Below are 24,503 nucleotides of genomic sequence, written 5' to 3'. Positions count from 1 at the left end.
GGTCATGAAGCTCTGGTTTTTCCCATCGACTCACAGCAGTTCTGATGCCTCTCTAACACAAAAGTTAAGGCCAAAAGCTTTTTCCTCCAAAGAGGGCCACAAAGAGGGACAGAAATTTGCATTTAAATATAAAATTTAGAGCATTTACTCATCATAAAGAAAACAGCTATCTGATTATATGACAGGGATTATGAGTTTAATAATCTTTGCTTTTCCTCTGCATGACATATATATATAAGGCAGTACTGCATTCTTAAGGGAAAACCAAGACGGAACTTCAGCTGATTTATTTATGTATTATAATCCCAACACTCAGCAATGAGTTTTTAAAAGGCAGCAGTCCCTGGGAAAGGAGTTCAGCACACAACTTATCTGACCTTGCATGCTCTACTACCTCATTCCTGAAATCTTGGCATTTATAATCCATGTTCATCAGAAACACCATAAATGAAATAGTTTAGCATGTTCTTTTGCTGCCATATTTTCTGTCCTCTAGAGGGATATCAGAAATGCTGGACTTTATTTATTTTTCAGGATGAGAAAGGAAAATATATCCTAGTGGACACAATTTTCAAAGTAATGAGATTAATAAAGTTGAGGGCTTTTTGTAACAGCATGAAAAGTTCTGTATTTAAACAGATCATTTCCACCACACAGAATAACATGCCTTTTGTTCAGAGATTTACCATGTTTAATTAGTCATTTTTCAGTATCTTAATAATGTATTCAGTTAAATAAAGTAATAAACAAAAGTGTTCAAAGTGAGGCAATACTGTCTTTGTTATTTTTAAATTGTGATCAGATATCTGTGGGACATGGAAAACTGAAAAAAAAAGTACATAATCTTTGCTTCCCTAGCAAAATTTTAGTGCCAAATTCTGCTCTCAGGTAAATTTCCATAAAGCATTGTTCCTAACAGGATCACAATACAAGGGCATGTTCATGGGTTTAAAAAGTGCCAAAGGTCAGTAGTTGTTCTTGTATCTTAAAGGCTCAGCACATGCTGAGTGCAGCCCTGGTGCCTGACTCACATCACCCTGCTGCCCTACTGCAAGCAGCCACAGCATCATTCCTCTCCAACAAACCAATTTGATTTAAACAGATAATAATTTGGCTACTTTTTTAATTCAATTTGCCTGCTTCAACAAATGAGAGCACAATTTGGCTGCTTTCTCAGGGAAAAGGAAGCCAACCAAACATGACTTTCACCAGGCCTCAGTTTTTGGCCCCAGATTTCAACATACACTATTACAGCAATCAAAAGAACCATAGAAATTACTTATTTTACTGTTCCTTAACACATATCACACAGTCCTGCAGCAAGCAGAATCACAGATGAACCTCAGAACATACAGAGAGCACAACTACTACACTGGACATGAAAAGGAAATTTTATTAAACATGTTTACATAACATGAGTTGGAAGTTCATTTAAAAGCACAGGGGAGTGTTAAGACAAGTGGTCAAAATAGAAAGATACTATCGAATTATAGCTAGTTGGTTTTTGGCCACTAAGACAGAACAGGATCTAGTAGTAGTGCACCAATGCTTGAGTTCTTCCTGCTCAGCAGGTCGAGCAGTAACCAATCTGTGCCCTATGGAAAGATGGGCAGAATAATTCCCATGTGTTGAGTAATAATAAATAGTTCACTTGGTGCAGGCAGTATGTCTATGAATTAAAACCTAGTGTGTACACAGTTTCTACATGTGTTACAGCCCCACAGTAGGAATCTACACCAAAATAGTTATTAGAAGGAATTTGGTCCGTACTACATCACGTTTTCCATAGGGTAAAAAATAAAGTCCATCTATAGACATTTAGCACCAGACCCACAGACCTAGCCTGGCTAAAACCTGCAAAATGTCTATAAGAAAAATGGATGGCTTAGATTTCTTGGTTACTTCAGTATAATAATAACGAGCAAACTGTACAAGTACATGCAACATACAAGCTGGCCTATGTGGAACTAACATACATTATTAAATAACCTTTTTCATCTCTTTTTACAAAACGTGCATGCAGCTTTGAACAGTTCCAAGTCATGCTGCTCTATTTGTGTGATCACAAAATTGAATGGCCTGTAAAAGGAGGGGAAACATATCAATGCACCTGCAGGAATCTGCAGTCTTCGCACATTTACAGAATATCACAAGGGATTTCAAGGCCAAGAAGAACTCAAATGAATAAAAAGCAAATTGAAATTTGATTTTTTTTCTCCAAAAAGTAAGATATCTTGCGTTAAAAAATCAAGCCTTGTGCTTGCATCAATCTCAAAGAAATGTAAACTAAAATTTGATAAAAACATTAGTAAGTGCAGAATATTTCAACTGGAATTTCCAGTGAAACATTGAACAACTCATACCATGCTCTATCCAGGGCAGACAGGTGCGTCTGAAGCGACACACATCAGAGAAGCCTGGGTACAGCTGAAAGTGTCATATGCTCAATTCATTCCTGGTCAACATTTTGGGAAGTCAAATATACATTTATACACAGAAACGTAAGTATTTCCTCTCCATTTCTAGGAGGAAAATTGCATTACCAGTAACATATTCAATGTCAAAATTAAGACTAAAGCTGCTTTATACCAGTCCCCAGCAGTAGTTGCAGAATTCTTCAAAATTCTTCCATGCAAAACATCATAAACAGAAAAGTTATTATATATATATATAATGCAAACATATCTGCTTTTTACAAAGAAAAAGTGGCACTGTGATGATTTTTATTTTTAAGAATATAAGTTAGATTGGTCATTTGTTCTGGGTTCCCACGTGAAAGACTTGTAAGTACCAGAACTGAGAAACAATTTGAACTCGCTGGAATTGTAACTGTGGCTGTTGAACACTTTAACGATGCTTACAGAGATATGCTTCAGCCCTTTTTTGTTTGGTTTAGAAAAAGAAAGGAAGGGTCTCTGTTAGCATTGTGAGGACTTCTACAAAACTAGCAGAATCACGTGGCAAAAAACTAGTGGAAGTGACAAGTACAGAAAAACTGCTGAAACACCAGGAAGGTAACACTGCTTGAGGGCTCTCTCAAAATGTGAAAAATACAACATTGTTAACAGAGTGAGAGCTTCCAGTTTGGGTCATCTTTGACTTAGGTCGAATCTAAAGGTCCCTCTCTTTTTTCTTTTTCCTTTTTTTTTTCTTTTTTTTTTTTTTAATTGTTTAAATCATTATAAGCATCAGTGATAGCTGCTAATAGATTAGCTGTATGTGATATACCTTTGTTCTGTCAATTTAAGCCATCTTTCAACAGACAGACATATGTTTGAATAACTACTACAAGCAAAAACGGAAGTGATTGTCTCTCTCCAACAGTGTTTCTTGATCATGTGAATATCTGGTTCCAATTGTTATCCTGGGTGATGTTTTGAATAGACAGCACCTGCTACTATGATCTAATGCAGGGAGGCCCAGTTGAACTTTCCAGAGATGACTGGGAAGCCCTACGTGTCAGGGGAGTCAATGTTGGATCCACTAGCGATGAAGGTGGAAATAATTTATACCAGCCTATTACCACACTGGACAGATCCAGTTCCTCCAGAAGGATCTGGGCAACTCCCATGAAGCATTTGTGGTCCATTCGGCCATAGTCTCCCCAGACTATTACCTGGAAGAACACAAAATAAAGGTTCATGATTGTCCCCATTCCATGCTTATACAGTGCTTGTGTATGTTCACTTTTGCTATTATATGTGTTAGCATAAGGAAAAGGTTGTTCTCAAGAATGAATGACAGCTTGCCTTTCATGGGAAAACCTCATGGCATGACAAGAGCAAAGTCAACAATAGGGAAATGTTTAATACAACAAGACGTTTTGCAAGTCTGAAACCACAAGTCACAAGGATGTGTTTAATGGTATTTATAAAATTAAATGCTTAGTGAGTTGGAATGGATTTACACATAATGGTTAAATTCAAGTAAACAAGCAAGTGGTTCCCCAAATGACAGCCTAAAATGGGATTAAGAAGACACTGACCTGAAGGACTTTACCCTGTGGACTTTCCTCAAAAACCAGTGTCTGTTGGTACAGAGGATCAAGCGTCTTCCTTGCAATTCTTGTCTTCTTCTTAGCTATACATGCTCCATTTTCCAGTAAATACACTTTGACATATGGAGCTGCAAACAGAACATCAAGAATGTTATGTTTGGACTTACAGTGAACATCTGAAATGGAGGACAAATGCCTTAAAAGGAAGCAGAGTAGAAAGAAAATTAAACATGTTATTTTCATTTTATCTTTGCAATTTTATTATCTGCTACATACAATTATATTCATAAAACAGATGACACAGCCACCAGAAATCAGTTTGATTTTTATAAACTTTGAATGTTAATGATCTAAGATGTTATTAACAACAAGTACACTTCATGTTTGTCATATTAAAAACATTTTATTTTTCCAGGAATTAGCTGTCACTGACAGCTATTCTGGAATCTCTATAAATGCTTAGGGGTCAGAGATAGTTCAAAGCAAAAGGAATATTTAAAACTATACCACTCCAATGACACAGACATGAATTGCTTTTTCATCTCTATCTCCTATGGAGATTGCAAGGTGACATTTTCCCTAAATGTTACATAAAGGACTGTTCCAGGTGTTAGAATAAACAGTGGTTGAGTATTGACTCTAAATCTCTTCTAATAATTGTTTCTATAAATAACTAGAACTTCAACAAAAGTCCTTATAAAATAATAAAATATTTTTTAATGCAAATTATTGACACTGACAGTAACACTAGCACAAGGTGCTGCCTTCTTGAAGCATTATTTGGTACAGTTTTTTTCCATACCTGGGGTAGATTTGGAGCCAGGTTTTTGTGTGAGGCCACGGGCTCTAATGACTTCTACTTCTAACTGGCCTTTTTTATCCACCATTCCAATCTGGATGTCACCTGAGAGGGAGAAGAAAGAAGCCCACATTTTAGAGAAGCAGTACAGCACAGGAGATAAGTATACAAGTGAGAAAGAGAAAGACTAGTTTGATATTATTCTGCACTACTGTGCTTGTTGTGTCTCCTGATGATCCCTTTAGCTTCTCCATTCTTAAACTAGGACTAAATAACATATACTGAGGGAGCATGGTGCCCTCTCTTGGTATACAGTTCATACCAGCTAAAAAGAGGTATTTTTTTTCTTCAAAACTCTCCACCAAGCACACAGTTGACAATTTTCCCATTTTTATCAATATTCCACATACCTTTTTGGTGTGACTAAATGTCACAACACATTAAAAAAACAAACTGCTTTCATTTCTAAGTAGTCAAACTTGTTTCCTTGCCTGAGTTTTGACAAATGACATTTCCTGCAGAAAAGGAATCTGCTTACTCTGAGGCCAAGCACTGTTCTGATCTAGATCAATAAAATAGAAGGGCAGTAAACTACATGCTGATGCTTAAAACATTGTATCTCTATGCTTTCATATGACATGGAATCAGCTGAGTAGAAATCTTAGATTAAAAGAAATGAAAATAGGCTATTTAGGATAAAAAATTCACAGTATTACATGAGCAGCTACATGACACTTGAGCAAATAAATGAACTACATCCATGAAACATATGAGTATGTATAGATTTGATATGTAAGCTCTGATTGTCTAAAAAAACCAAATTCACAAATAGATGTTCCTAAACTATAGAATTTGCAGTCTGGATTTAGAGAAATAGCATTTTGAAATTAATTTGTTTCTCTAACAGCATATTAAGGCAGTGTTGGTACCTTGGTATGTGAGGTACAACAGAAGAGCAACAAAGATTTTTTTTTATCAATTAAACTTTGGTCGAATAAACACAGCCATGTTTTCCACTAAAATTAGTTCAGAGAAAAATTCCAACAAGCCTTTTTAAGAGCACAACTCTGCATTGCATATCCAAAATAAAACATGCAACAGGTAGCCAGAAGGGGGAGCGATAATCCAAACATTTTCAAATCACTAGTGAAAGGATACTACAGAGCAGGTCTTCTAAGAATTGTTTAAAAACATGGTTGAGTGCTTTTTGGGGGCCAAAAAATGAGCCTATAGTAGATAAAGTTCTAAAAAGTCAGTAAAAACATTTTACTCAAGTTATCTGCAGAAAAATCTTTAGTTGCAAAACAAGATTAAATTGAAGAAACCGAAGAAATGTAGACCCTAATATGCATACCAATAAAGCCATTTATATATTTATTGGAAAAATAATCTCACTAATACATTTTCTTCCAAAATAATAATAAAAATGTTAATTTAATACATTTGATGTTTATGAATGCTTTACTAGCAGTCATTAGGGTTTATACAGCAAGCTTTGCCTAGAGGGTCCTCAGAGCATTCTGAAGATAGTTTGCCTTCTACCCATGAGCTGGGAAGGGACACTATCTTTTGCAATTTTTTTCTGTTTCTCTCTCCTTTTTCAGATGTGTCTCAGTAGCCCCTCCTAAAGCTGGTTTTCCAAAGACAGTTGCATTGAAGTATTGGCAGGAGAAATATTATTAGAATAATAGATCAAGGACTCCTTAATTAGAATCCTAAAGCATGTCTAAGAACTGCTAATACGTAAGCAAATCCCCCCCAAAAAAACCCCACCAACAAATCTTTCTAAAGATACTTACACAGTTCTGCACTCCTGCACTCCTTATACAGCTCATACTCTGTTCAAAAACAAGCTACAGCTAATGCTGCTAAAGGAAATTACAGAATGGTCTGGAAAATAGAGAAGATCACAGATAGCCCCCAGCAGCTGTTGTAGAAAAAGACTTTGTGTTTCTCCTTACAAGCACTGGTTTTATCAGTGACTGATTATTGGGCATTCCAGATGCTTCCACACTTTCTGGAGTTAAATGAACTAAGCTTGGAAAAGTGCAGGTTGGCCGGAAACTCTCTTTCACATCCAATATAATCTTCATCAATTAAATATGAACTCTAAACAGTTGAGCTTTTTCAGAGAGATACGATTGGAGAACCCACAATAATTTTGTGTGGGAAGTAAAATCCCTATCTTCAAATTGTAAATAAGATTAGCCAATACCTCAAATGGAGCAAATACTGTTTCTTACCCCACTTTGGATGCTGCCATGATAACAATACTGGTGGCTGCAGACAGGACTTTCATGATGATGATGGAGATACTTGGTAAAAGTCTTTTGGTGCTGTAGTCTGGCAGTGTGTGCATTAGTTAATTGTCTTATTCATTTAACAGAGGAGAACATATAATCTTACCCATGGCAGGGGTTGCTAGTGTTTGTCGGCCTACTAACTGTGCAGGTCCCAGTCCATCGAGGAAATCACTGAACTGACTGTCAGCACCCAGCCGGACTCCAGGAAATATTAAGCTGAAACAGAATAGAAGCTGGTTAAGCATAAGAACAGGATTAATTTCTGTTGTCCTACAGTATTTATCTCAAAAGTCCTACTGATACAAAGCAAGCAGCTCAGGATCCACAACCCCAAGTCATTCTGCAGGATCAGGAATTCTATGTTTCCCATGGACCCCAAAGCAGTGTAGAGAAATTCTGCACATCAACTTGAAGAAGTCCATAAAACAGATCTTGCTAAGGAGGTCTCCAGGAACAGTGAAGAGTCTGATAGGTAAATAGACTAAGAATGACCTTGTATAAGAAAACATTAAAAACTTACTGAAATTGAATAGCCTATTCTTCATTAGAGAGTGTGTGATTTACATAGATCTAAACCCCCTCTGCATCAGTTAGAACAAACAGGGGAAACAGATGTATGCACTAAATCTGATTGCTGCAGCTGTTTAATGAAGCAGTAAACTGGCAGGTAGTAGCAGTAGTGGTGATTAGAGATAAACCCAAGGCACTTTCTAGCCAAAATATTCTGGCAGACAAATCTGCCAGATCTAGAGTTGCTACCCACCCCTCTCTCATGATAATACAAGACATCAGCACAGCATATATGGAAACATTCAAGGCCAGGTTAGACAGGGCTTTGAGTAACCTGGTCTAGTTGAAGATAGCCCTGCCCAGGGCAGGGAGCAAGACTAAATGACCTTTACAGGTCCCTTCCAACTCAAACTATTCTATGTGTACTTTGCCAAGCTGCTTTCTTACATATCTTATATATCTTATATATCTTATATATTATATTCTTCTATTCCATAGTGTCCATTATTTTTTTAAATAGATGTACAATCTCCAAACAATAAAAGAAAAACAAAAAAGAAGAAAAAAAAAAAAGAAGCGAGAAAGTGATTCTGTGGTGGGAAGACTCAGCTTTGACTTCCTTATAACAATTATGAGAAATAGAAGAGCAGACTCTGAACAAAGTCAACATATTCCCCAGCAGGCCATTCACCACTCTTTATCTTCTCATTCCTAAAAAGAAATTCCCTATTAGACTACAAAAATAATAAAAAACCCTCCTAATAAAACCAAAAGCATCTAGTGTTAAAAGTTTTGATTTCTGCACAGGCTTGTATGCTTCAGCCATTCAATTCACAGTTCTTTGCAAACCCAGTGATTGCATAGAAAAAGTCCATAAATGCTTATTGACCTCTATCAGGCTTGATATTGTGACCACTCTCTGGGTGTGAGAAAAAACTTTTTCTAACATCTAATCTAAATCTACCCCGATTCAGCTTCACACCATTCCCTTGGCACAGCGTTTTTCTTTAGAAAACTATTTATTTGCCAAAAGGTAAAATTTTTCACAGAAATTTAGTTTTAAATTCTTTTTCAATATGGTTTCTTTAGATGGATTAAATCTCAAGGTCTCCAGTTCAACACCAAGATATGATCTTCTTTTCTCCCCAGAGCACCATCCTTTCACTTATGCCTCTGCTATTTTTTCCCAAAATGTGTTACGTTTTGCCACAGGTTGACTAACAACATTAAAAATATTCACTTGAGAGCACACTTCTGGCTATACATATGATAATGAAGATTGAAAGTACACATTCATCTTAATGTGTATTAATTCTAATTAATCAAACTGCAGGTAAGGGTCAGGATAAAGAAAACGACACAATACCTGGGGTGCAAGCAGGTACTTCTCAAGTTTGCTTTCCTCACTGCCTTACTCAGAGACTGATTCTCAAATCAGCAATTTATGGCTCTGCCTTTCTGTCCTCCAGACACCTGCTGTGACCTCCAGAGCCAGACCTTGGCTGCCCCAGCCCTGCCAAATCCATGTACACACAATGAGGGTGGAACAGAGGATTAAGCTGCTCCACTGAAAATGCCCTCACCTTTTTCTGGGCTCCCTCCTCTCCTCTCCACTGCTAACCAGGGAAACAGGCTCCCCCAGTTCCTCTCTAAAGAGTCCAGTTTATTGGGCCCTTTGTCACCAAGGTGAGTAACTGGTGCCCTATAGACTGATACTCCAGCATAGAGAAGGGAAGGAGGATGGCAGGATGGAGTGTTGAAAGGCTAAAAGTAATAGCCTGACAAGGAATCATAATGGAGAAAACACTGGGATATTTTACTCTTGTCCCTCATTCTTCATATGATCTTCATCTGCTTTGGTTTTGAATTCATCATGATGGAGCCCTTTTTTCTTACATGGATCTTAAAATTCTTGGCACTATCATAAAACCATAGAATGGTTTGGGTTGGAAGGGACCTTAAAAATCATCAAGTTTTGATGGCTGTACCATGCACAATGACATCTTTCACTAGGTCAGGTAACTCAAAGCCCCATCTAATCTGGCCATGAACATTCCCAATGATAAGCCAATGCACAATTTCTCTGAGTAACCTGTTCCAGTCTTGCAAAAAAATCAGATGGTGAGAAGCTCTGATGATGGAGGCACCTTTACACAGATTCTTGCCATTGAAGCAGCCTTGTCTCTTTGTGCCTCATACAATATGCAGTAGCAATTGTGGTTACACAGTAAGCATATAAAAAGGTGAAGCCAAAGAAGTGCAAACTTCTCTTTTTTTCCCCCCCCATGTCTATAAAGGTGCATTTGCCCACCCCCATTTTATCTTTTATTTGGGGAGTCATCTTGGAAGAATTCCCTAGTAACCACTATGCCTTCACATGTGCAGTAGAGTCTCACTGAGAACTGTGAGGATGCTGGAATATTTCTGCACATTTTTGTGTCAGAACTGGCTTTGTTCTCCTTTCCCACATATCAAATTGTTCAGCAGTGAATGAAAACAGCTGCCCCATTCCCCATAGCTGTCTGTCTGACTTCAGCTGATGGAGCAGCTGGGCTCTGGGTTTACAGCTCTTAATAAGAGACTTGGAATAACTTCAAATTAAACTTTGTATGTAGTATTCCTGAACAGAGTTTTGTATCACAGGGATTCACATACAATATCTGAAGTTTAACTCCAAGGTAATCCAAACATATCGCAAAGAAAAAGTATCCCTGTGTTTTGTTTTGAATAATGCAGTCTTAATTTAGTTGTCTTTTGATGAACAAAATGCCTCACTGGCTGACAAGGAAAAAAAGAATTCTTAAAAAAGTCCTGTCTCAATTTCAATTTCCATTAAATTTGTGTTATGTACCTAAAATAGTTCAGTTTTTCAAATGCTTCAAGAGAAAAAATCTTTACACAGGGCTATCTCCTTCAACTAGAATTCTGGATATTCCATGTAATGGGAAAGAAAATTCTACTAAATTAGAAACTTATCCTGCATCACTGATTTTTAATGCCACTTACTTGCCCTCAGAGCTATAGCTATTTATGCTGCCGTCAGTGGATTCTCGGCTTGGCTGTCGAACCATACGACTCCTCATCTCTGCTGCCATTCCTGTTTCTGTGCTTCTCTGTATCGTGCTCTTCAGCTTCTTGCTGCCAGCCTCTGAAAGCAAAGAAAAAGAAGCAACAGTTAAAGTAACTTACAGAAAAGCCTTCCCTTGCAGTTTTTACCCGAGAACAGTGATCTTGGTCATTATTATTTACTAATATAAAAAGACTATTCTGATTGAAGAAGCAATCTCTCTTCCTCAGCTGCAAACTGGAAATGACTTCTTTTTAACAGGCTTCAACCTGAAGATCTTCATTAGGGCAAACTGTTAGAAATTAGATGTCTTGTTAATAGCCTTTACACAGTTGGAATGCAGACAGGTCGTGACACTGTCTACTAACCACATATTTGGAAATGTGCCTTTAGCCACCTTGCTAGGTTGGGTGACTTCATAAGAAGATACAATTCTCACAATACAATACAAAAAAGGAGAAAAAATCCTTCATGCATGCCACAGAAAAATGTTAAATAATAAGATACTTAGTATAAAAAATATAATAATGTCTTTTGACCTGGCAAAATCTTACTTCTCACTGCAAAATATCTTCAAAGTAAACCATGAATTTTACAGAACGTATGATCTCAGCAATTCTGAAACAGAAATAACTCTTGGATAATTTGTTTGGGAAACCACAGAATAGTTAAGCTGGAGAGGACTACAGTGGAGCATCTGGTCCAACCTCTCTGCTTCCTAGAGCCCATTGCACAGGATTATGTCCAGACAGTTCTTGAATATCTCCAGTGAGGAGACTCCACAACCTCTCTGGACAGTCAGACTCTAGGCTTGCAACTGTAAGATTAGAAAGTAATGTAAATATTTTGAAATTGCTTAAAGACTTCATCCATTTGGTAAAGCTTTTCTCCCACATCCTTTAAAATGCAATTTAATTTTCACCAGGAAGTTTTCATGTATCCCTTTTCCAAGAAGAGTTGCCAGTCCTTTGCAGGTCCTTTATGTGTTATGGCTGATCTAGAGTGAATTCTGCTGTCCCGTGGCAGAAATTATACTTCTAGATGATGGTAATTGTTCTCAGTGATCTTTAAATTTCTTCCACCAAAGCCTCCATGTGATGTAATAATGTGTTGTCTTCAAACTCAGTGTCCCAGTCTTTTTCATTCAGGTCAAAAATAGGTACCCAAGGTTCAATGGGTAACATCACTTTCTCTCAGAAAGTTATAGATTTGACAAAGTACATGCTAAAACATTCTTCTGCATTTACCCCTTCATTTCAGTGCTCCTTTATTCACTTCTGGAAAGTCTGCATGTCTTTTTCATGGTCTGCTAAGGGAAATAGCTGAAAAAGCAAATGATTTCTTCCTGCTGTGGAGACTGAATTGCTCTGAAAATTTTTTCACCTTCCTGTTTCACAGGCACATTGTCGAGTTTGAAACTGACAGATCTTATTCATCACAATAAAACTTAACACTTCTGTAGGCCACACACAGCCTGTCCATTCCCCAGGGTTTTTAAACATGCTGCAGAAATCATCTAACTCTTGCTCTTTGGGTCTGCAGAGCTGGTGGAGGGCAAGAAATCATACCATACAACTATCAGAGTAACCTCTTTGAATCTCTCAGGGAAACAGCAAATGTCACCAAAGTGAAAGAATTAGTATATTGGGTTTAGAGGAGACATGTCCACAGTGAAAGGGGCTCTTTCCCTCTTAAGCTTTTTGGACAAGGGCTGTTTATCTACAGCTACTAAGCCACACCCAATGCCTCTGAGTGGAAGAGATCAGCTACTTCCACAGATCCTGTCCTCTCTTCTGAAGCCAAGCTTTGCAGTTTTCCTCTGGGCCACTGCAGCTCATCCACATTGCCAGTCCTTAGCCAGCTGAAAACACATTATCCAGTGCTGCTAAATGTGAGGTAGAGCAGGGTAGGCAAGGCACACCAGGCTTACACAGTGCAGGTGGCTGTGGAAGGGATTTGCTGGAGCTTCAGTGACTCTGTATGTAGAAACCCAAACACAACATTTGGTCCTGAACTTTCTCTTTAAAGAGGGTGTGTTCAGCGTATCACTGCCAATAGACAGGGTGAGCCTCAAAAATAACTAAAAAAGCACCTAGGAAGTATAAACCACCTACAGAGTTGTACTCCAAAGCAAGATTCTCACATTTTCTGTAGTATGCATTTTCCACCTGTATTGTTTTCTCAATCTCTCTCTCCCCCTCTTTGCTTCTCACCAGGACCGGTCTGAAAGTGTCTGTGTTTCCGTCTGCTCCTACAAATCATGTGAGATTATGTGGTTTACCCCCTGCCTGCATTTCTGGAGCCAGCCAGATCAGGCAGCATGACCTGGATAATATAATAGAGTAGAGCCTGAAACGTGTTTAGCTGAAAAGGGCTGCTTGTGAGTGTTCAGGGCTCAGGAAAAGACTCTAGAGGTAGCTACAAGACCATCATGGTCTTGGCACAAATTGGTAAAGACATGTTGTTCTGGACCACCTGGACAACATGGTGGGTGCTGAAATTTAGTAATGAGAGCCAGGCTGTTGGGACATATAATAAATACAGTCATAGAAATAATCACTGTAAAAAAAGCCCATTGATTAAATTACAAAAATTAATATTTTAGCTTTGAGCCACAGTAGAGATTGAAAACAGCAGGTGGAAATTTTTTTGAAGAGTAATGTTACATTGTCATGGATGGCATTGGTATTGCTGGTTAAACACACTTTGCTCCACAAATTTGAAAAGCAGACTATGAAGTAGGAATCCTTGTGTGTGGCCACAAGCAAGCCAAAAACAGTCTTGCTGAGCTGCAAGGCTGCAGACTATCTTTTTCCAAGTACTTTTCAAGTCACTGCTCTCTGTCTTAGAGAGCCAGATTCTATTTCTTTCTCTTTTCTCATCAGTATTTTTTCTTTTCACGTTGAAGAATCAAAAGCATCCTTTTGCCTCCCCTTATAAGTGCTATTAATATCCACAGTGTTTCCTAGGAAAACTAGAGTCCTCCAATTTATTTACTTTTATAACCACAGTCTTAGTATTCTGAAGTACAATCAGAACTGTAACAGTAACCCAACAGACTGATGAAACACAACAAGAGTTTTATGGCATAGAGAAAATTGCTTTTGCCCATGGATAAGAACCAAAATACTTGTTGTACAGGTTTTGGAAGTTTTTAACCTTATGCATCTCATACCTTACATGATATGATACATTATTTTTCCAATTTTAACACAAAAAGTCAAGAGATGGTTTATCTTGTTAGTCTGCTTCTGTAAATATCTCAGCAAAACCTAGTTCTCTGAGGGAGGGAGCTGCTTAGCATGCAGGTAAGATGGTTGCTGCTTTGATTTCTAAAGGTGCCTTGCTAAAATGAACTCACTCTGGGGTACAGTTCCTGTTCTGCCTTGACTGCACAATGAAATAAGGGATCCAAACAACTACCAGTGTTTTCCCTGCTATTGATAATACTTCTTTTAGAAAGCTTTCACTTTCATCTTGTATTACTTTTAACCTAACAGCTCTGCATATATCTTTGGAATGTCTTTACATGAATAACACAGTTCATAAAATATTAAAGTTCAATACCTATGCTATGACATACTGAGAAGATTTTCTGCTTTTATCAGGATGTCTATTAGAGAATGCTTGATCCTGCTCCAAATTTTTACTAGTTTGATATGCAAAATTAAATTTTATAATACATTACAGTTATTTGCCTGCACTGTGTGAAATACACTACATTCATTGTGCAGACTGAGGATGTCTCTATGCTGAATATCATTTAGACATAACATTTACTCCAAATGGTCTGTGTGGGTCTCTGCTGTGTCAATTGTGTAAGGATTTCTGCACGCAGGAATGCAGACTGATGTGCATAAATTACATGTAGACACCTGGCTTAACAGGTACAAGCAAGAGAAAAACTACTAAAAAGCAATTGTGATGAACATTTTTGTGGATTTAGTAATTGATGCCAAAGCATCATAAAGGAGCCACCTGCAGCTGTAAAATATACACATCTTGTAAGCATTTTGCAATTAATCAACAAGTTTGTTGCAGCAGTCCTGCTGTACACCCTGATGAGTGTGTGCAATGTGCTATTTCTTATGTTATACTCATATATGTATATTATACTTATACACTCATTATAAATACAGTGATTCCTATTTGACCTGACAAGAAACTGGATCCTGATTTTGGCTTTCCCAGACAAAAGTAAGTTAACAAAGAGCAGAACATGACTAGGCAAGCAGAGCCAAAAGCAAGTATGCTCTACCTGATATCTGCACAAAATATCAAAGCAATTGATGTGTTCCAAATTCCTGTAGTTCCTAATCATTCTCAAGTGTAGGAACCAGAAGCTACTGACAACAGCATTATAGTGAGAGGGTCAGTGATATTATCTAGAGATTTAAGATGGCCTACTACAAATTCCTTTACATTCTAAAGGCATCCAATTTAAAGAGGACAACGCCAGACATTCCCTCCTCCCAGCCCCCTCACTTAGCAAAGGCAGGGCTGCACATGGCATCACCATTGGCCTGGCTTTTCCTCTGTGCTCTTTGTGGAGCCTGGAGACAGTCACTACATTTTGCTCTTGTTTCAGTTCAGGAAGTCTGAAATGACGAGAGGGTTTTGCTGGAGCAAGCTTTCATCTAAGGTGCCAAGGTGCATATTATATGCCATGGGTAAAGGCTAGGGGACATACAAGAATGTGCAAGAACATGAGCTTGGCAGCTTAGTCAACAGGACAGTGTTAGAGACCACTGAGGGGCAGAAGACCATCCTGACATGACAGAAGCAAATTCACACACATGCAGCACCTGGGTAAGTGAAAATTCATGATTGAGAACTAGAGAACAAAGCATACACCACTGCTAAATCCACTAATGAAAGGGATCACGAGAAGTGTCATTGCATGGCTCAAGGGCAATTCATTTGCAGTATCAAGTATGCTCCTGCATCCAAAGAAAGCCTAGAAGGACCACAGCTCCAAGCCAGCTCTGACCAAAACCTGGCAGGACTGTGACCATATGGTTGGCTTGCACAGTCAGTGACTGTGTGAGACACCAACGAGATTATGCCAGATGGAATAGTAAGGGTCAACCTCAATTCAAAGATCTATGAAAAGAAAAGCCAAGGGGCACATTTCCTTCTGGTCCTTTCTGATGTGTTAGTGATTTTTACAACGTCAAATTTAGCTGCTTGGAGAGACCAGCTGGATTACAAGCTCTGCAGCATCCCCCTCACTTTGCATGTAGTGCTTTTAAACAACAACAAAATTTATTTACACATGAATTGAAAAAGTGCCCCTTGGCTTATAGTCCCTAAAACAGAGATGGAAAGAAAAGAATAAATAATTCAAAGACCATTTTTAAAAACATATGTGCATGTCTCTCAGATGAACTCAGCAGTAGATTGATAATTAAGACTGAAAGTGCATAGTGACTATGGATAGAAGATAAATAGCGAAAAATTTGACATTTAAATACAAATTTCAACAATACAAGTTTCTAGTCATTATATCACACAATATTTCTCTGTATATTCCATTCTGTGTATAGTGCAATACTCTCCTGAATATAATGTTCTTGGTAAAAAGATGTGAAATATTGCAGTAATTGTCTTTTGTTTCTTCCAAATATCACACAATATATTCAAAGAAAGGAGAACGCTGTTGGTATTCTGCAGTGTTAGATCCTGGGTTTAAAATCCAGATATAAACCATCATGTACTTCTTCCCATTTTTATTTATTAAAGCAAATCTATAAAAAAATTTATACTAATATAAACTACAAAACCTTCTAGAAAGAATATTCACCTTTTCAGCTGGGATAATTCATTGAGAAGAAATTTTATCAGAAGTTTGGAATAAACTGTATCTCACAACTGTATTTATAAAGTTGGAAACTCATCTGGCAAACAACAACTTTCCCAATAAATACATTCAGATAATACATAAAAGATAATGCAATTAGTCCCTTAATATACACCATATATTTTGCTGACATATGTAGATCAAAGGAACCAAAAGCACCAATCCTAACAAAAGGAGACTTTAGTGAATTGCTGTTAATGGTTGTATCAATGCTTTGATGGCATTTTAGACAGAGTACAGCAGAATCTCACCTTTTGACTGCATTTTTCACTGAAAATCAAACTTGCAGACTCAGACTCTTAACAGTTTTAGATTTCAAAGTAACTTATCCAACAGCTCCTAGTGACTTGCATGAAACTGAAGCAGCACTTTGAGTGCAAATTACAGGAATAGGTCCATGCTCAAAACAAAAGCAAATAAGAAATGGAAAATCAGGCCATTTTTTACTACCTAACAGTGGTCTCGAAACCTTAAGCAACTTCTTTTACAAATTTTATCTTGTTTAGATGTCTTAGACATATTTACTGAAAAAAGGGAGAAAAGCAGAAATAAGCATGTTTTATTTTTTATTTTTATTATTATTTTATTATTTTTATTATTATTTTTTCATGTCAAGAAAGAAAACCTGTGTTTTCAGTTATGGCTTCTGAAATTCCTTTATGAAGATTAATTGTTTTGTCCACATACTTGCATTGAAGAGAAAAGAGCCACTGTCTTTCAGCCAAAATGAGGCAATCAAAGATGATCTATAGCAAAGAGTTTGTACTTCTGGGATTGTGCTAAGAATACTTTACAAATATACAGAAAAGAAAGCATCTTAATTATCTTCTTCACACATGTGCAAAAAAGCTGTATAAAACCAGAATAGGTCAGTGAAGCTGATCATAGGTACTCATGCCATGTTCTTCAAATTTGAAAGCCTATTTCAAATGAAATTCCATTAGTAAAACAACAAACCCATGTTTCCAACAAATTATTTACTATATAAACAGTTTATAATATATCAAGCACTCACTTTCTCATATACTCTCTGCTTTTTTGTTAGATGGGAGGAGAATGCGAGACAGAGTGAAATAAGTTCAGAAGAGCTGTTAGCACTTCAAGAATAACATTTTTTACATTAAAACACAGTCCTATATTACAACATTATTTATAACCAGCCAAGCCCTCTCAGAGAACTGACATATGGTATAGAGATAGCATTTGTCCAAGGCAAGGGTGCTGGGACACAACTTGCAGATAATACAGCAGGGGAAAAATAAATGGAATGCAGGAAAAAAAAAAAAAAAGATTTTTCAGATAAAATAAACCAACATTTCATTTCATTAGGAACTTATACATATTTAAGTAAATTTGAGACCTTTTAAGTAAGTCTTCACAATTACAAATAGTTCATTATTTATTATTAAAAACATAACATGACAGTATGATTAATAAAAGACAATATTTTACCACCGATATGACAATATATAAGGCATCAATAGTAAAGAAATTCACTGTTACTGTGCATCTTCAAAAAGTTTCATGTGCTGTATATGATGGCAGTCCAATGTCTAATTATTTTAATAACCTCCAAAGTGTAAATTGAAACACTGTCAAAATCACTAGTGCTAAAGTATCCTCCAGTAAAAAGAAGTTACATGTCCTTTTGTACAGTTGAAAACTTTCAGAATAATAGATCAACCCTAATACAATTTCATAGCAAACTAATCAGTAGACATTACAGCTTCAGAAACAGTCCCTTCCTTTTCATTCCAATTACCAACCATGAAACAATCTGAAAATGCTGTTTACCTTTCCAGTAGTTTGATTTGCTCCGACTGCAACTTTCAAGCCTTCTAAGTTTTATTTTACCACCACCAGCAACTCCCATGTGGATATCACATTTCCCTTTAAAAATGTTAATAACCTGCCTTTAAGAGCTCATTTCTAATGTATCAGATCAACACAGTATCACACCAACTCCGGTTTTTCTTTAGTGACTGTAGCATTGCAAAGTTGTAACTCCAGACATTGCTAAAGCAAGACTCATGACCAGGCTCATCACGGTAAAACACAGAAAATACAGGCTTACCTTTGGTTTAAGCAAAATTAAACATTGGCTATGATATAATCCTTAGCAAGCAGCCAGCACCTAAAGCAGCTTTGTTTAAATAACTTGTGAGGTTTCTGGGCAGAATAAATCTTTGGGGTCCTGGCGTTGCCTCTCCCTCATTATCCTGTAACCACTTGGCACTGCAGCACTGCGAGGAATGATCAAGTTGCTTCACTCACAAGTTCCTTTTACAACTGTGATTACATTACAGGGCCTTGCAGTGAACTACATGCCAGCTAGCACTTCATAATATATTGCTGAAAGGTTAAAAAATGCAGTCAGCAGTGCATTTTCCAGTTATGTGCAAGCAGAGAAGAGCACAAAATATTCTTAGCAACCTTCGTCAATGCATTTTTTTTAATGCTGCAGGTCGAAATTTGATGAAGAGTTAGATAAATCCAGAATCATGTTTCTCTGTTCTGTTGATTTTGACTCATTTTGCATGAATTTTGGTACAACTGAAACACTACAAACCTGAGCAAACATCAAATTTGCATTAAATACTAACTTACAGTTTTGCAACAGAAAAGTCTAAATGATGTTACTGTCTTAGAGGGACTTGAGCACAGCAAAGTTAAAAAAGTTTCACTGCCTCTGAAATGCCCATGTGTATTCTGAGAACAGAACTTAATTTTTTAATTTCTCCTTTCATCTTTAAACTTCCTTTTGAGGAAACAGACTTTGCAATATTTGTTTCTGTGTCAAATTGATCCATTTCTCTAATAGTCTAGTCTGAAAATGTACTATAGTTTTATTTTGCAATTGATGAAGCATCAATTAATTTAACACACCTTTATTGACTGGCATTTGAGATTGTAGGGACTAATGTGCCTTCTCAGGGTGATTAGAGACAGAAAGAAGAAAGGAAATTACTCAGCATTTGTCATGCCAAGGCAAGAGAACTATTTCACACAGAATTATAATGAGGAAAAAAATAAAACATGTGCAATACAATTCTGTAGATCTTCAATTTATGGTAAAGTTCTGGTTATTTAAAGTATCATAAAATCATCAAGGAGAAAAATACCAGAAATTAAACTGCTCTTTTCATCTAATAAACACATAACAGGATTTAATACTGCAAATACTGTAGAGGTGAGAAACTCAAAATCCTTCCCAGTAATGGTGCAGTATATCACATGTTGTTTCTATGCAGAAATAGTCATGTATTTCCATTGACTAGCCACAGATTTCCTATTTAGTGCAACAGTTGAAGTAATCTTTATCTTCTTGATAATTTTAGAAATGATGCTTAGAAGGTGATATTGCCTTTTTGAAAAATACACAGCTGTATGGTATGTAATTCTCTCATGATGTGTGTTAAATTAAAAAAAAAAAAATCAAATATTATTAAATGGAAAGACTTAGTTCAATACCACTGTAGGAATGAAATGCTGATGTTGGCAGCTGCTAGTGTATGCATGTTAGTCTCCCAAGATCTGCCTTCAGCTTGCACCTGGCAAAGGCTCCAGGAGCTGCCTGTCACCTTGAGCAGCTTTACACAAAGCACTGCACTTGTGCCAAGGGTACAGAAGTTCCCTCCCACACAGGTTCTCGCTTAGGGAAACTCAACAGAGGTTTAAAGTTGAAATAAAAAACACACAAAGGGAAAGATCCATGGCTCTACAGCCTCTCAGAAAGCTCCTGGGTCACAGCCTTTCCTCCTTTATGCTTCTTCTCCTAGTCTCAAGAAAAATAATTCCAAATATTTCTTATTTGTGGGGCCGTAAGCCCTTTAACCCAGGATTAAAACTGTTTGACTTACTCTTCTGGATGTGTGACACAAAGGCTGATGGAAAACTTGGTTTGTTCTTCCACCACTGAATCTTGAAATATTAATCTCAAACTCTCACAAAGTAAATTTTTTCTCAGTAGTCTCCAAAGTACCACACCTCAGACAAACTTTTATTTAAACTTTCCACAAATTTAGACAAAATTCTGCATGTTGTTTTTGCAACCTTGTTTGCACTGCTGTCCCTTGTACCACCATCAGTGATCCTACAGAAGTTTCAGCTACAGTAAACTATAACCATGCTCTTTTACAGCCAAGGTACCTGTGCTAATGCTTACTTTGCTTTTGAATTTCTTTTAAAATCTAATTACCTAAAGTTCCAAGCCAGCTAGGTTGTGATGATGAACAGTCAGCCCATGTAACTAATCCAGAAAGGGAGGCTAAAAACTCAAGAGATGCTCTTTCTTTTGATCAGCTAGAGTTCAAATCCAGTTAATAGTGGTCCTGGTGCAAAATTTATCTTTTGAAACAGCTTTTTATCCACAGTAGTAGTTAAGACAGGTAAGTAGTAAGCTAGACATTCATTTAATGTTTCTGTTTCCAAAGAGCTGCTTGTGGCATTGTGCTCAGACTGGTTTAGTTTCAGCCATCTGTGGGTTAAACACCTACGCCTTGGGCAGAGGATCTGGGCTAGATAAACACTGCATAACTCTAACACATAATTGTTCTCTTTGTGTTTATATTATTGAAAGTGGACAACTGCACACAAAGACCTGGTTTAGAGACAGATCGTTCAGCCAAACTCCCCAGATGAATACTCCAGCATAACTCTGCTATGAAATCCTAAGGTTTGCATCCCATATTGCTGGTTTATGTTCATTATCAAACACACTCTGAGGAAAACCCTACTGAAAAGATATAAAAGTTCAGCTGTGCACAGACAGACACCACAACAAAAAGTCTGTCACAGCATCAGTATTGCTTTGATATCAGGACAAGTGTGAGACAGGGGATTTTCTGTAACACCCTGCATTTTGCCATCAAAGACAATTACAGGTTATTTTTGCAGGTCCCTATGGCTGCTCATTTCTCATTCTCCCCAGCTCTCCTCTTTTGGTTACAAATCTTGCTTAGCAAGGAAGCACCTGACTTTCTCAAAGGTGAAGCAGATGAAACAATGCAAAAAGAGCACCAATATAGGAAGAGTTGTTCTGTGATTTCCCTAGTAAATTACACTAAATTTTTACTACAAAGCATTTTTTATTATTGCGATTTGTTGGCTTGTTTTATAATAGATTTATCACATAAATAATCTGTTACAAACATGATAAAAAGCTAAGAGGAATATAAGCACAAGGAAGAACTAGCCATATATATTATAAAACAATATTTGAGAGCATCTGAATTACAGCCAATAAATAGAAGCAGACAGTGAGTGTTTACAAAATTTTAAAGCCTTTCAAACACAAGGCAGAATGAGATGGGAAAAGAAAAGAAGTGGTGCTAATACAGACTATTTCTACAGAAAAAACTGATTCCCTCCCAAACTTCTAGCTACTTCTGAAGTGAAAACACTTCCAAATTGCTGTGCCAACTAAAACAGAATGCTATATGAAATAAATATTTTAATGCAACTGTGCATGAATACTAGTAAGTTTAAGAATCATCAGCAGTTGTCTTGAACTACTACAATATCCAGAAATGGTGTTCCATGTAAGCTAATGAAAAAAAATACAGTACAAAGCTAATTTCACAACTTCTGAACTATTTAACAGGCCATTTTCCTCCCTGTGTATTATTCAAAAGCAGACACTATGATTGAGCATTAAATTTTCCTGCTGTATTGATATAGAGGGCACTAACAAACCTATCACACATAAAGAAATAAAAAAATATTTTATAATAAACTGGAAAATAAAACTTGCACATCAGCATCAGCACCAAAGAATATGAGAAAAGATAACAGAAAATTGGATAGCTCTGTACAAAGGGAAATTTTCAAATCCACATCATAATAACAAACACGAAAATCTGCAATAGTCAGCCAGTCTGAACCACAGATTTCAAATTCTGAATTTACTTGTGAATAGCATAGAAAAAGATGGCTCTCCAGAGTACACAGCACAAAATTAAGATATAATAAAAACCCCCTTATTTTTATGGTCCTAGGCTTACTATTGGTTAAACAGAAAAGTGCCTTTTACAGTAACTTTAGACTCTATTACTCAAGCCAAGCAGTACTAAATCTTTCCAGGGATTTCAATATATATTAGCTCATGGATGAACATCATAAAATACAAAAGTAAAACAAACTTGCCTTTTACAGCAGGATTACAACCATGGTGCTTGAATCTTGCAGAGCTAATGGTTTGAAGGTCAGGCTCTTTGGAACAGATGCACTAATCTCTTATTATCTCTATATTACACAAATTATTTCCGATAGTATTTTTTCTTGCAACTGACAGATAAACCTCTGTTTGCTGCCTAGGATTATTGTGATCATTAATGAGAGTGGTTATTTTTGGGTTTGTTCAAAGTGTGAGAAGGTAGCTGCTGTTGAGTACAAGTTGGCATAAAAACAGCAATGGCCAATTAAATAGGAGGGAAAAGTAAGATACATAAATTCCATGCAGGTAAGATGCTGTCAAAACAAGGATTAAACATAATATATGTACAGACCTACATGAACAATGAATCAAAATCACATAAGGTAAAATCCAAGATCAGAGCACAAACTTGCTTTATTATTAGGAAATACTGTTTAAGGAAACACACAGCATTATCATTTTAACCTCTATAATAAGTCAGACTTTAAAACTTTGTGGGAGTACAATAGAATCTAATATGACAGAAGATTTGAGGTAAAACAAAAAATAATAAAAAGTGCATAAACCCTGGCTTGTTTATATAAAGCTGGTATTACTACTTTCCTGACTAATTAAGGTCTGATAAGACATAATACAACTATCTAATTGGTAGTCAACTTCTAATAAAATCACAATGAAAGATGACATCAAGAACATGTAAATATCATAAAACAGAAATTTTGTTAATCTCCTTGATAAATTAAAAAAATAGCTACTGCCAAAATAAGAACAATGTAGAAGTGAATTTGAATAAACTTAAGTATCCTACATAGATATTTTAATAACTATTTCCCAGCCTTTGAATCACCATAATTATATGTTATTAAACACACCATCTTTAGGCTATGAAAAATATCAAAACTAGTATGTCAGGTATTAGAAAAAGAATATTTTTTAAAAAGAGTCTGCAATCACAAGATTTACCCTATCTATTAGGGATACAGCACTGAAGATAGGTAAGAAAGACAATCTCCACTTTCTTTTGAAGTGAATTTTAATCTACATTGCAGTGGTAAAAGAAGCCAATATCACTGACAAATTACTCAAATCTAAAAATTATTTTACTTAATGATCCTTTCATACAATGTGCCTGATTGCATACTGTTTTAAAAAGAATATTTTTTATTCATGATATCTTCCAAAGCTTCTACTATTGTATTTAATTTTTAACAAGAACATATCCTAGCAGAAAATTGAAAGCATTTCTCTCAAGTCAAAATCTTTCAATATATAGTCAGAAAAAAATCTTAGAATAATTAATTTTTTTTTCCATTGAAATGTTTAAGTAAAGTCAATTTTTCTAACCCTTGCCCAGTGGTGGTCTTTCTCTGAAGACTGCATTATGTGTAATGTCACATTAGGAAAGATGCCCAATGAAGACCAATACTTCTTCAAAGGCCTTAACTTTTCTATACCTTTTTCCACCATCCTCAAATCCCATTGGCTGTATCAAAGGAGATATAAAAGCATGGGTTATTTAAAACAAATCTGAAGTGTGTGGCATTGTTAAATACGTTGTTTTCCCCTACACCCAGAAGAAGTGGGGGGTTTTTTATCTTACATATTCACAAAAACATGCAGAATTTTCATTAAGTCCAAGTTCATCATGTGTAGATCTCCATGGGGTTATTCCCTGTGAAGCATACACAGGACTGGACCTCACCATCACGAGGATATCAAATAAATCATATTAAAATAAAATTCCAAAACTTTTACGTGACACTATTTGTTTCAACAGTGGGGAAAATGAAACACTAATATAAACTCCTGTTCC

General features: G+C 36.6%; 1 protein-coding gene across 41 annotated transcripts in view; it reads right to left on the bottom strand.

Annotated features, from left to right (window-relative positions):
* Positions 1 to 277: 277 nt before the first annotated feature.
* The window catches only part of RIMS1 (regulating synaptic membrane exocytosis 1), a 299,994-nt gene continuing 275,768 nt past the window's right edge, over positions 278 to 24,503 (bottom strand). For 39 of the 41 annotated variants that reach the window (XM_079299111.1, XM_079299113.1, XM_079299110.1 and 36 more), the window contains 5 exons: positions 10,616 to 10,757; positions 7,203 to 7,315; positions 4,800 to 4,901; positions 3,986 to 4,125; positions 278 to 3,616 (listed from right to left, as the gene is read on the bottom strand). In XM_079299111.1, coding sequence (XP_079155237.1) covers positions 3,398 to 3,616; positions 3,986 to 4,125; positions 4,800 to 4,901; positions 7,203 to 7,315; positions 10,616 to 10,757 — 716 coding nt within the window. In that variant the 3' untranslated portion in view covers positions 278 to 3,397. Of the gene's footprint in view, positions 3,617 to 3,985; positions 4,126 to 4,799; positions 4,902 to 7,202; positions 7,316 to 10,615; positions 10,758 to 18,330; positions 18,398 to 18,610; positions 18,808 to 24,503 lie in introns of those variants that run through there. The other 2 variants (XM_079299132.1, XM_079299133.1) reach the window with 2 other exon arrangements.

Source organism: Erithacus rubecula, assembly GCF_903797595.1.
Source record: "Erithacus rubecula genome assembly, chromosome: 2".
Classification (NCBI taxonomy): Eukaryota; Metazoa; Chordata; class Aves; order Passeriformes; family Muscicapidae; genus Erithacus; species Erithacus rubecula.
The sequence above is the reverse complement of the archived record's forward strand: the minus strand, read 5'-3'. Positions and strand labels throughout refer to the sequence as shown.